Consider the following 14,051-nt stretch of genomic DNA (forward strand, 5'->3'; position numbering starts at 1 on the left):
AAAGTGTTGTTTAAAGTTTGCCACAAGCCACCTGGGAGACACACCAAACATGTGGAAGAAGGTGCTCTGGTCAGATGAAACCAAAATTGAACTTTTTGGCAACAATGCAAAACGTTATGTTTGGCGTAAAAGCAACACAGCTCATCACCCTGAACGCACCATCCCCACTGTCAAACATGGTGGTGGCAGCATCATGGTTTGGGCCTGCTTTTCTTCAGCAGGGACAGGGAAGATGGTTAAAATTGATGGGAAGATGGATGGAGCCAAATACAGGACCATTCTGGAAGAAAACCTGATGGAGTCTGCAAAAGACCTGAGACTGGGACGGAGATTTGTCTTCCAACAAGACAATGATCCAAAACATAAAGCAAAATCTACAATGGAATGGTTCAAAAATAAACATATCCAGGTGTTAGAATGGCCAAGTCAAAGTCCAGACCTGAATCCAATCGAGAATCTGTGGAAAGAACTGAAAACTGCTGTTCACAAATGCTCTCCATCCAACCTCACTGAGCTCGAGCTGTTTTGCAAGGAGGAATGGGAAAAAATTTCAGTCTCTCAATGTGCAAAACTGATAGAGACATACCCCAAGCGACTTACAGCTGTAATCGCAGCAAAAGGTGGCACTACAAAGTATTAACTTAAGGGGGCTGAATAATTTTGCACGCCCAATTTTTCAGTTTTTGATTTGTTAAAAAAGTTTGAAATATCCAATAAATGTCGTTCCACTTCATGATTGTGTCCCACTTGTTGTTGATTCTTCACAAAAAATACAATTTTATATCTTTATGTTTGAAGCCTGAAATGTGGCAAAAAGTTGCAAAGTTCAAGGGGGCCGAATACTTTCGCAAGGCACTGTATATATATATATATATATATAAATATATATATATATATATATATATATATATATATATATATATATATATATATATATATATATATATATATATATATATATATATATATATATATATTTACATCTTTCTTCGCATATCTTTTATATATTTTTTCCAAAAACTCAACTTCAAAACACTCTCCAGCAACCCTCCTCACCAATTTAAAAAATATATATATATTATTTACCTGGCCAGAAGCTAGCCAGTTCAACTGCCAGAAGCTAGTCAGTTTACTGGCTAACGTTAGTATTCAGCTAACTACGGTTTGTGGTCATCAGCTATCCTTTAGCTCGAAAAGCTATCGCCAGTTTTGAACAACACAACTCAGACCAGAACATACCGGACCTATTTTTCTCTCCATATCCTCGGATTTCAACCGAAAGCTCTGGACATTTACACCTGGATCTTGCAGCTAGCTAGCTGCTATCCATGCGACTATTGGCTTACGTCGATCCCGGAGCAAACATCAATTGTTCTGGAGCTAGCCAGCTGAAGACTTCCATCAGTCACTCCTGGGCTACAATCACCTATCCGGACCCGTAAACACGGGCACCCTCATAGATATCATCCTAACCAACTTGCCCTCTAAATACACCTCTGTTGTTTTCAACCAAGATCTCAGAGCGATCACTGCCTCATTGCCTGCATCCGTAATGGGTCAGCGGTCAAACAACCTCCACTCATCACTGTCAAACGCTTCTTGAAACACTTCAGCGAGCAGGCCTTTCTAATCGACCTGGCCGGTGTATCCTGGAAGGATATTAATCTCATCCCATCAGTAGAGGATGCCTGTTGTTTTTTTTTAAATGCCTTCCTCACCATCTTAAATAAGCATGCCCCATTCAAGACATTTAGAATCAGGAACAGATATAGCCCTTGGATCTCTCCAGACCTGACTGCCCTTAACCAACACAAAAACATCCTATGGCGTTCTGCATTAGCATCGAACAACCCCCGTAGGATATGCAACTTTTCAGGGAAGCTAGAAACCAATATACACAGGCAGTTAGAAAAGCCAAGGCTAGCTTTTTCAAGAAGAAATTTGCTTCCTGCAACACAAACTCAAAAAAGTTCTGGGACACTGTAAAGTCCATGGAGAAGAAGAACACCTCCTCCCAGCTGCCCACTGCACTGAGGATAGGAAACACTGTCACCACCGATAAATCCAATATAATTGAGAATTTCAATAAGCATTTTTCTACGGCTGGCCATGCTTTCCACCTGGCTACCCCTACCCCGGTCAACAGCACTCCACCCCCCACAGCAACTCGCCCAAGCCTTCCCCATTTCTCCTTCTCCCAAATCCAGTCAGCTGATGTTCTGAAAGAGCTGCAAAATCTGGACCCCTACAAATCAGCTGGGCTAGACAATCTGGACCCTTTCTTTCTAAAAAATGAATTGTTGCAACACCTATTACTAGCCTGTTTAACCTCTCTTTCGTGTCGTCAGAGATTCCCAAAGATGGGAAAGCAGCTGCGGTCATCCCCCTCTTCAAAGGGGGGGACACTCTTGACCCAAACTGCTACAGACCTATATCTATCCTACCCTGCCTTTCTAAGGTCTTCGAAAGCCAAGTTAACAAACAGATTACTGACCATTTCGAATCCCACCATACCTTCTCCGCTATGCAATCTGGTTTTAGAGCTGGTCATGGGTGCACCTCAGCCACGCTCAAGGTCCTAAACGATATTTTAACCGCCATCGATAAGAAACTATACTGTGCAGCCGTATTCATTGACCTGGCCAAGGCTTTCAATTCTGTCAATCACAACATCCTCATCGGCAGACTCAATAGCCTTGGTTTCTCAAATGATTGCCTCGTCTGGTTCACCAACTACTTCTCTGATAGAGTTCAGCGTGTCATATCGGGGGGCCTGTTGTCCGGGCCTCTGGCAGTCTCTATGGGGGCCACAGGGTTCAATTCTTGGACCGACTCTTTTCTCTGTATACATCAATGATGTCGCTCTTGCTGCTGGTGAGTCTCTGATCCACCTCTACGCAGACGGCACCATTCTGTAGACTTATGGCCCTTCTTTGGACACTGTGTTAACAACCCTCCAGACGAGCTTCAATGCCATACAACTCTCCTTCCGTGGCCTCCAATTGCTCTTAAATACAAGTAAAACTAAATGCATGCTATTCAACCGATGGCTGCTTGCCCCTGCCCGCCCATCTAGCATCACTACTCTGGACGGTTCTGACTTAGAATATGTGGACAACTACAAATACCTAGGTGTCTGGTTAGACTGTAAACTCTCCTTCCAGACTCACATCAAACATCTCCAATCCAAAGTTAAATCTAGAATTGGCTTCCTATTTCGCAACAAAGCAACCTTCACTCATGCTGCCAAACATACCCTCGTAAAACTGACCATCTTACCGATCCTCGACTTCGGCGATGTTATTTACAAAATAGCCTCCAATACCCTACTCAATAAATTGGATGCAGTCTATCACAGTGCCATCCGTTTTGTCACCAAAGCCCCATATACTACCCACCACTGCGACCTGTACGCTCTTGTTGGCTGGCCCTCGCTTCATACTCGTCGCCAAACCCACTGGCTCCAGGTCATCTACAAGACCCTGCTAGGTAACGTCCCCCCTTATCTCAGCTCGCTGGTCACCATAGCAGCACCCACCTGTAGCACGCGCTCCAGCAGGTATATCTCTCTGGTATATCTCTCCCCCAAAACCAATTCCTCCTTTGGCCGCCTCTCCTTCCAGTTCTCTGCTGCCAATGACTGGAACGAACTACAAAAATCTCAAACTGGAAACACTTATCTCCCTCACTAGCTTTAAGCACCAGCTGTCAGAGCAGCTCACAGATTACTGCACCTGTACATAGCCCATCTATAATTTAGCCTAAACAACTACCTCCCCCTACTGTATGTATTTATTTATTTTGCTCCTTTGCACCACATTATTTCGATCTCTTCTTTGCACATTCCTCCACTGCAAATCTGCCATTCCAGTGTTTTACTTACTATATTCTGTTTACTTTGCCACCATGGCCTTTTTTTTGCCTTTACCTCCCTTATCTCACCTCATTTGCTCACATTGTATATAGATTTATTCTTCTACTGTATTATTGACTGTATGTTTGTTTTACTCCATGTTTGTTTTACTCCATCTGTAACTCTGTGTTGTTGTATGTGTCGAACTGCTTTGCTTTGTCTTGGCCAGGTCGCAATTGTAAATGAGAACTTGTTCTCAACTTTGCCTACCTGGTTAAATAAAGGTGAAATATATAAAAAATTAAAGTTTTCCAAATTACATCAGTTTAACCGGTTTTAAGGAAATTAAAAGCTGTAAAAATCGCCCAACATGTTTTTGCTAAGATTTCATTTTGGCTTGATGCATATTTTGTTTGAAATACTATCAGCTTTAATGATGCTGATTAACATAGACATCCCCTTAACTGTGCATTCATTCTCTCAAGATGCAGAAATAAAAAAAAGTATATTTCTCCACTCCAGTTTGAGTCAAAATGTATATTTGGTGTATAATTTTACTGCAAGAAATGCTTAATTCTGAAGGAATTAACATTATATTAGGCTATGTGAGAGGTTATAGACCTAAAGTCCTTGTCCAGATTTCAGTTACTATTCCATTTAACCCATCTGAACAGTATCTCTGTGCACAATGGGTTGTGACTGTTAAATGTGTATAGCACCTCACAATGATCACACATAACACTGCGATCATCCTCTTTTACTACTTCACCAGACATTAGGCTACTGGCCCTCCTTCTATTGATTTTCAACTCTCCATTTCGCAGTTTTCTTCTTATTAATTAAACTCAGACGTTGCCCTTTAATCCTCAGTGGATCAACGTTAACTTTTTCATCCCAGGTTTTCAAAAGTATTTGTCAGTTGGCGTGTATTTGTCAGTTGGTGTGTATTTGTCAGTTGGTGTGTATTTGTCAGTTGGCGTGTATTTGTCAGTTGGCGTGTATTTGTCAGTTGGCGTGTATTTGTCAGTTGGCGTGTATTTGTCAGTTGGCGTGTATTTGTCAGTTGGCGTGTATTTGTCAGTTGGCGTGTATTTGTCAGTTGGCGTGTATTTGTCAGTTGGCGTGTATTTTTCAGTTGGCGTGTATTTGTCAGCTGGTGTATATTTGTCAGTTGGCGTATATTTGTCAGTTGGCGTGTATTTGTCAGTTGGCGTGTATTTGTCAGTTGGCGTGTATTTGTCAGTTGGCGTGTATTTGTCAGTTGGCGTGTATTTGTCAGTTGGTGTGTATTTGTCAGTTGGTGTGTATTTGTTTGCTGGCGTGTATTTGGCATGCTACAGTTAGGCCCTAAAGCTGAGGCTACACACTAACGCCAGATACAGAGAACAAAATATAAACCTCAGTGTATCCTATAGATATCAACTGCACAGTAATTAGACATTCATGGATTTTTAATGCATCGTTTTCTCTTTATTCAACCCACCCACACTTCATCCACACAATATTTAATGACCCTAAACCCACCTGCCCTTTGGATATGACTGCGGGTAAAGAGTCAACCTGCACATCACTAGTGTGTGTGTGGTTGTGTACTTTTTGGATGGAAAATATACTTGCTACGGCTGTGATATGTGGTTGTCTCACCCAGCTATCTTAAGATGAACGGCTAAATTACTAAAATGTGAAATGCAATGTGTGTGTTGCTCACAGAGGGAGAACCGTCGGCTGCAGGAGGCCAGCATGCGTCTGGAGCAGGAGAACGATGACCTGGCCCATGAGCTGGTGACCAGTAAGATTGCCCTGCGGACCGACCTAGACCAGGCGGAAGACAAGGCAGACGTGCTGAACAAGGAGCTGCTCTGCACCAAACAGCGCCTGGTGGAGACGGAGGAGGAGAAGAGGAGGCAGGCGGAGGAGACAGCACAGGTTACACAGCTCACAGTCACACACATGCAAGTGCTTTGGGAGAAGAGAAGCCCAGGTGACTGAAGTAGCAAGTGTTTTACGATCATAGCTAATGTGTGGTTGCCATCTTGCCGTGTCTGTGCAGATTAAAGAGGTGTTCAGGAGAGAGCTGGAGAAAGCAGAGTCAGAGATCAAGAAAACTACAGCTATCATCACCGAATACAAACAGGTAGGATCCAGAGACACGTAAGAGAGGAGAACAGTGTGTATATGGTCTACGTCACAACCTTGCCAGTAGCTGATTAGCTTTGTGTGGGTGGGGAGATCGGTGCTTCTATGATGTTTGGTTTTTCACCTGCGATATTCTCTGGAAGCAGCAGCACTATTTCATGTCCAAGACACATTTCCCCTCGGGAGAAAGTCAATCCTAATCCTACGATGTCCCCTAAAATCCCATTCAATCCTAATTGAGATGCGTCTTCTGTATGTTCTGGTGTATCTGAAAGGTCACTGAACCTGTCCAGGTAATATGTAGTAGCTTAGTAAACACGCAGTCCTTCCTGTGTGTTCCCAGATCTGTTCTCATCTCAGCACCAGGCTAGAGAAGCAGCAGGCTGCCACCAAGGAGGAGCTGGACATCATCAAGGTAGGACAGGATCTGTGTATGGCATCTGTCATGACATTATTATTAGGTGGTATGAAGAAGTGTTCTAGTAGTGTTGGAATAAAAGCACATCACTGCTGTGGCGATAAAATGTCTTTGTCCGTAATGCTAATGTGGTTATGGACTCATTGCAAAGGAAAATGGAAATATAATATATTTCAGTGTGTCTGTGTAAGTATACATCTTATTACCATCTTACTCTTACATCTTACTATATATAGTATTTATGTTGTGTATACATACTTTATCTTTTCATTACCATTACATTACATTCTGGACACACCTACTCATTCAAGGGTTGTTCTTTATTTTTTTACTGTTTTCTACATTGTAGAAGTGAAGACATCAAAACTATGAAATAATGGAATCATGTAGTAACCAAAGTGTTTAAAAAATCTTAAAAGTAGCCACCCTTTGCCTTGATGACAGCTTTGCACACTCTTGGCATTCTCTCAACCAGCTTCATGAGGAATGCTTTTCCAACAGTCTTGAAGGAGTTCCTACATATGCTGTGGGAACTCCTTCAAGACTGTTGGCTGCTTTTCCTTCACTCTATGGTCCAAACCATCTCAATTGGGTTGAGGTCAGGTGATTGTGTTGGCCAGCTTATCTGATGCAGCACTCCATCACTCTCCTTGGTCAAATAGCTCTTACACAGCCTGTAGGTGTTTTGGGTCATTGTCCTGTTGAAAAACAAATGATAGTCTGACTAAGCTCAAACAAGATGGGATGGCATATTGCTGCAGAATGCTGTGGTAGCCATGCTGGTTAAGTGTGCCTTGAATTATAAATAAATCACAGACAGTGTCACCAGCAAAGCACCCCCACACCACCTCCATGCTTCACGGTGGGAACCACACATGCGGAGATCATTCGTTCACCAACTCTGTGTCTCACAAAGACACGGCGGTTGGAACCAAAAATCTCGAATTTGGACTCCTCAGACCAAAGGACAGGTTTCCACCGGTCTAATGTCCATTGCTCGTGTTTCATGGCCCAAGCAAGTCGTCTTCTTATTGGTGTCCTTTAGTAGTAGTTTCTTTGCAGGAATTCTACCCTGAAGGCCTGATTCACACACTCTTCTGAACAGTTGATTAACTTTCTCTTTGCTTATTTGAGCTGTTCTTGCCATAATATGGATTTGGTCTTTTACCAAATAGGGCTATCTTCTGTATACCACTCCTACCTTGTCACAACACAACTGATTGGCTCAAACGCATTAAGAAGGAAGGAAAGAAATTCCACAACTTTTAACAAGGCACACCTGTTAATTGAAATGCATTTCAGGTGACTACCTCATGAAGCTGGTTGAGAAAATGCCAAGAGTATACTTTATATATAATCTTTATGTTGTGTATACTTACACTATTTATACAAAAGTATGTGGACACCACTTGAAATTAGTGGATTCTGCTATTTCAGCCACACCTGCTGCTGACAGGTGTATAAAATCGAGCACCAAGCTATGAAATCTCCATTGACAAACTTTGGCAGTAGAATGGCCTTACTGAAGAGCTCAGTGAATTTAAACGTGGCACCGTCATAGGATGCCACCTTTCCAACAAGTCAGTTCATCAGATGTCTGCCCTGCTAGAGCTGCCTCGGTCAACTGTAAGTTCTGTCAAGTGGAGATGTCTAGGCGCAACAACGACTTAGCCGCGAAGTGATAGGCTACACAAGCACACAGAGCGGGAATGCTTAGTGCTGAAACGTGTAATAATCATGTGTCTTTGGTTGCAACACTCACTACTGAGTTCCAAACTGTCTCTGGAAGCAACGTCAGCACAAGAACTCTTCATCGGGAGCTTATTGAAATTGGTTTCCATGGCCGAGCAGGCGCAGACAAGCATATCTCCATGTGCAATGCCAAGCATTGGCTAGAGTGGTTTAAAGCTTGCCACCATTGGACTCTGGAGCAGTGGAAATGTGTTCTTTGGAGTGATGAATCACCTTTACCATCTGGCTGTCCAACAGACGAATCTGGGTTTGGCGGACGCCAGGAGAACGCTACCTGCCCCAATGCATAGTGCCAACTGTATCGTTTGGTGCAGGAGGAATAATTGTCTGGTGCTGGTTTTCATGGTTCGGGCTAGGCCCCTTAGTTTCAGGGAAGGAAAATCTTAACATACAGCATAAAATGACACTGTAGATGATTCTGTGCTTCCAACTTTGTGGAAAAAGTTTGGGGAAGGACCTTTCCTGTTTCAGCATGACAATGCCCCCAAGCATAAAGCGAGGTCCATACAGAAATGGTTTGTCGAGATCAATGTGGAAGAACTTGACTGGCCTGCACAGAGCCCTGACCTCAACCCCATCGAAGACCTTTGGGATGAATTGGAACGCCGACTGCGAGCCAGGCCTAATCGCCCAACATCGGTGCCCGACCTCACTAATGCTCTTGTGGCTGAATGGAAGCAAGTCCCCGCAGCAATGTTCCAACATCTAGTGGAAAGCCTTCCCAGAAGAGCGGAGGCTGTTTTTGCAGCAAAAGGGGGACCAACTTCATTTTAATGCCCATGATTTTGGAATGAGATGTTCGATGAGTAGGTGTCCACATACTTTTGGTCAGGTTGTGTAGCTCCAGTAGATTGATATGTGTGCTTCTCTCTCCCTGCCTGCCTCTGCAGAGTAAGGTGATGGCGTGTGAACGCTGCAGGGAGGTGTTCAGTAAAGAAGGACCTCTCCAGATGCCCGCTCCCAGTAGAGACAACAGGAACAGTGAGCTGGACGAGGAGAAGGACTCCCTGAAGTCCCAGCTCAGAGAACTGGAGCTAGAGTTGGCCCAGACCAAACTACAGCTGGTAGAGGCCAAGTGTAAGATCCAGGTCAGATACCACGGAGGATAAGCAGCACACACGCACGCGCGTGCACACACACACACACACACAAACACAGAAACACACACACACACACACACACACACAAACACAGAAACACACACACACAAACACACACACACAGAAACACACACAGAAACACACACACACACACACACAGAAACACACACACACACACAGAAACAGTTGCACACACACAAACACACACACACACACAGATATACAAACACACAGAATCACATGCACGATCACACACACCCACTAAAACACACAGAAACATAATTACACTCTCTCACTCCGTGTAGTATAATAAAGTAGTACACATACACACTGTTCAAGCCATTGGATGTGCTGCTTTTGTGTTCCATCCCTTTTTGACTATTCATTATTATGGTGACTGACTGTTCATGTTGCTATGGTGACTAATATTGATGATTATTATAGTGACTGACTGGTCATGTTGCTATGTTGACGAATATTGATGATTATTAAAGTGACTGACTATGGTCATGTTGCTATGGTGACTATTTATTCCTTTGTTCTGTCCGTCCTCAGGAGTTGGAGCACCAGAGGGGAGTCCTGATGAACGAGATCCAAGCGGCCAAAAATTCCTGGTTCAGCAAGACCCTGGGCTCCCTGAAGAGCTCTACGGGCAGCACCTCCCAGCCCCCCTCCTCCCCCAAAGATGGGCCCCTGTAGGCCTCTACATAGACTACCCTGGCTGGGGGGGGGGGGGGGGGGGGTCTGGAGGTCCGGAGAAGAGTCTACAGTATGCACAGGAGAGCTTATGAACACTACCTGAATAACACCTGAAACGATGCACTATTCCCTTTCCAGGGGTGGAAGATAGCCACAAGACAAAGTCAGCCCTCTACACATCTTCCTCTCTCTCAAACTCACCCACTTTTCCACTGGACCAGCCAACCACCCTTCTTCACTAGAGCTTTGATGGAAAAATGACGTGTCGTCATTCGTGTTGTGTGGAACCAAGATGGAGAATGACTGGTAAATCTAGTGTGGGTTGTCATTTACACTGTTGGCCGGGCTCCTAGCTGTCTTCAAAAAGCCAATCATTGTGTCTTTGAAGTGAGAGATTAGCGGAGTACTATAGGAACTCTGGTCCTTATAACGCCAAGGTGGACATTCAATAAAACCGCTCTGCCCACTGGTGATATATTGCTACTGCTGAGTGATATAAAATATATATAGCCTATCAGCAGGTTATGTGGCTAACTGATATTATGAGAAATCTTAAGTGCTCTAGCAGTCTTGACCCTGACTTGTAAGGATCACGCGACAGCTACAGGCAGTAGTTGACAGGCTAGGAATACGTATTTGCTGCTTAAAAAAGGCAACTACTACAGGACACATCTTCCGCATAACACAGCTTTACGGCTCAATGAAAGGGGCGTACTGCATTCAGAATCTAAAAACTACATCTTGTTTGTCCTTTATAGTAATATTACGTAAACTATGTTGTCCTATAAATGTGTATAACTCATTATTGATCTTTTTTTTTTATCTTGTACAGTTCTAAAACAAAAAAAATGTGCAATTTGAATGTGGAGGTAATTAAGCACAGTGTGAAAGATCTGGGTCAAGTTCAAATGTCGGGAGAACCAAAGTGACATTCCTACTGGACTGTTTCATTCCTGCTTCTATAACACCATAGCCTGGTTCAATCAGACTGAACACTGGGCTCACTATTGTTTTTAAAGGTGCAGCGTAGTCTTCAATATGGTTTAACCGGGCTAAAATATATAAAGTATACCTAAAGCCTATCCACCACGTTAGGACCTACTGAGCTACTTATTCCACTGGACTGAGCTCAAATTTCAACTTCAAGTCATCGTGTGTCACTCAAGTCTTTGCACAGATCGTTCCATTGATCAGAGTGAAGCATGAACCAATCCTGAAGACAGGAGGTAACCTCATTCTAACGTAATGTTTATGAAGGGCTCCCCCATCTCTCTTCTATTGTTAGCAGTCATTGGAGTACTCCATCTATGCTACTTGGCTGCTTTAACTGTCTCCATTTAACTCAGCCCAACTGCACCTTTACAAACCCTGACACTCACCTAACCATAACTTGTAAAGCACGGTAGTTGAATATAGAACAGACATGGCTCCCAATAACATATGAAATGTCATGATGAACCAATGAAATGGCAGAATAGAAGGGCATTCTTATTTTAAAAAAAGACTGAGACCGTGAGGTGTGCAACAAGTAATTGAACATTCCAAAATGTCTATCCAAGCCAAGGTGCCCATGAGGGTTAACATATGATGGAAAGACTCAATGGCCATGCAGTATAACATATGATGGAAAGACTCAATGGCCATGCAGTATAACATATGATGGAAAGACTCAATGGCCATGCAGTATAACATATGATGGAAAGACTCAATGGCCATGCAGTATAACATATGATGGAAAGACTCTCTCAATAGCAATGGGGATTAACATACAATGGAAAGACATTCAATAGCAGCCCACTCATTACACTCTGTTTTCTAGAGCCATATTAATGCATGTTTGTGCTGTGGATAGCTTCCAACAGACCTGCCATGAACCACCGCTTTGGCCTCTATTAGAAGCACTGTAGCGTTGGATTCACCCTTTGGACAAAGACCGAGAGCGCTTGTATACGTGTGTCTCCTGCCCTGACTGGTTCCAGGTGAAATGGTTTCTTCACAACTCAGTGACTGTTGTTGTCTAAGGCCCAGAACTATGTCGATGAAATAATTAGAATTAAGCCATCTCAATATATTATACTCTCAAAAGATTGTCACCTGTGCTATGGCATTCCTGTCTGCCATTTTAAGACCAGGATGCGAGTAGGCAGGGACGCTACAGATGGATCCGGGGGTTACGTCACATTTCTGAACCTGCTTCCTTTCCTTGTCTCCTTTCCTTTGTGACCACTGATCTGAAAAAACGCAACAGTTGAAAGTAATATGATGGATGCCTGTCCACGTGTTTCACAATGGAAAGGCAGAGAAATAAGGTAGCCAGTTAAGAATATTAGGACACAGCCATGTTTTTAGGTGTGTTAAATGGACAGCATGTCTTTCATATGTGTCACATGCTGTGTAATGGTTTCAAAGTGCTTCAGCCAGATTCCTATCAAGTTTTACAAGGCTCAAGGCCTCTGTGTATGTTTGCTATGTGCACTAACATTGCGGCAATATTTTAAACACTATTTTAAATTAATTTGTACTCATAAGTTATTCAGAGAGCAAACCTACTTTCTTCCTAATTTTCTGTTGCTGAGAAGACAATGGCCAAATTATAATCCAACTACAACGATGCAACTTCAGATTCACAATATTGTACAGTTATGCTATACTTCAACAGTTGTTCTGCTTTAGTTTCCAACATGGGGGAGTTGTCCTTCCCTGTTCCTCGTCATTCCCATGTGATTCTGTGACATGCTTTAACTCTAATGGTATTTTCTGCACAGTAATCATCTGACGTACATCAATAAAATTCAGTTCTCTGTCCACTGATTTACTGTTCTTTCAATGTTTATTGTATTTTCCTTAAATCAAATGTATGTGTGAGGTGAGATTCTCATATTTAAATCAAATAAAGGAGAGCAGCACACTCCAGGGGCTCAGATGAGAGCTCTCCTTTATTTTGTTTAAGTGTTCCACTCCGCTAGCCAGCACCTCGCCTAAATAGGTGTGTGTTTATTTTGCATCTAGAGATTCTCATATTGGCAGTTTGTTATAAAACTGATAACTCTTCCAGGCTAATATTGGACTTGTAAATAAATGTTTTATTCGTTTTATGTCATCACACAGCAACTACCATCTTGAATGGATGCTGTGCTAAATATTTCTGTAGAATACAAGACAATCAAATCCAATTGATTTAGATTATTGTGATATGATCAAACATACAAAATGTATAGACCTGTACATCTTCAATACATTCCCCTCTTATGACCGTTAAATCAATCTCATGTTGTCTAAAATATGTCACCTTCAAAAGGTAGGCTACAATTATTAGAATGAATGAAAAACGGGAAACACAGAAATGAATTACAAAACCAACACTGTTAACTACACCCCCCTCCCAACCCCCAAATAAAGCATTTGTAAGCAATAATTCTAAGTAAAATAGCCATACTTTATACATTTCATTGGTGTAAATGAATGGTTTATACATGTATGGACATGTCAGCAGTATAATGCAGGCGTACTATTTGGCAATGTTAGAGTGAGAATACAAGATAGCAGGTGAAGATTGGCCTTGAAATGAAAACGAGGGTTCGCCTCGCAGGTATTTACCTGCCACTTACAATATGATTCTGTTGCAGAAATGCTGTGCTTTGCCTCATAACCTCACCTCGTCCAACAGTTTCTTTACAGGTTTTGCCATTACTGGGTTGGAAGCCCCTGCACACAGAGGTAGAGTGGTAGCTCCAGTGAGGTCGTAGAGATGAGGTGAATATGATGTGCGTTCCTTCAGCAGATGGGTAACTACCCAAGCATTTTTTACAACCAATGAATGAAGGGAAAATTGGTTTGAGCCACAAACAAGCTATTCTGGTCAGTCATGTACATTTCTAGAGGAATAAAAGTGCAGTTTGACTTAAATAGTAAACGATTAGCAGTGTGAATGCTTTTTGTTGTGATCTATGTAGATTAATCAATGTATACAGTGCAAATATTAGATCAATACCATTATTGCAAAATAAACATTACAATACACCTTGACTACATTCATAAGCTCACAAATACAATATCTTTACTACCTGAATGAGAGGATTATGTGTATGCATTC

The 14,051-nt window shown here is 42.5% G+C and overlaps 1 protein-coding gene across 2 annotated transcripts in view; it reads left to right on the top strand.

The window, feature by feature from the left end:
- The window catches only part of LOC139424462 (rab GTPase-activating protein 1-like), a 153,976-nt gene extending 141,213 nt beyond the window's left edge, over positions 1 to 12,763 (top strand). For both annotated transcript variants that reach the window (XM_071176371.1, XM_071176456.1), the window contains 5 exons: positions 5,564 to 5,779; positions 5,904 to 5,987; positions 6,333 to 6,404; positions 9,050 to 9,247; positions 9,815 to 12,763. In XM_071176371.1, coding sequence (XP_071032472.1) covers positions 5,564 to 5,779; positions 5,904 to 5,987; positions 6,333 to 6,404; positions 9,050 to 9,247; positions 9,815 to 9,958 — 714 coding nt within the window. In that variant the 3' untranslated portion in view covers positions 9,959 to 12,763. The remainder of the gene's footprint in view (positions 1 to 5,563; positions 5,780 to 5,903; positions 5,988 to 6,332; positions 6,405 to 9,049; positions 9,248 to 9,814) is intronic.
- The last annotated feature ends 1,288 nt before the right edge of the window (positions 12,764 to 14,051 follow it).

Source organism: Oncorhynchus clarkii, chromosome 1 (genome assembly GCF_045791955.1).
Source record: "Oncorhynchus clarkii lewisi isolate Uvic-CL-2024 chromosome 1, UVic_Ocla_1.0, whole genome shotgun sequence".
NCBI classification, from domain to species: domain Eukaryota; kingdom Metazoa; phylum Chordata; class Actinopteri; order Salmoniformes; family Salmonidae; genus Oncorhynchus; species Oncorhynchus clarkii.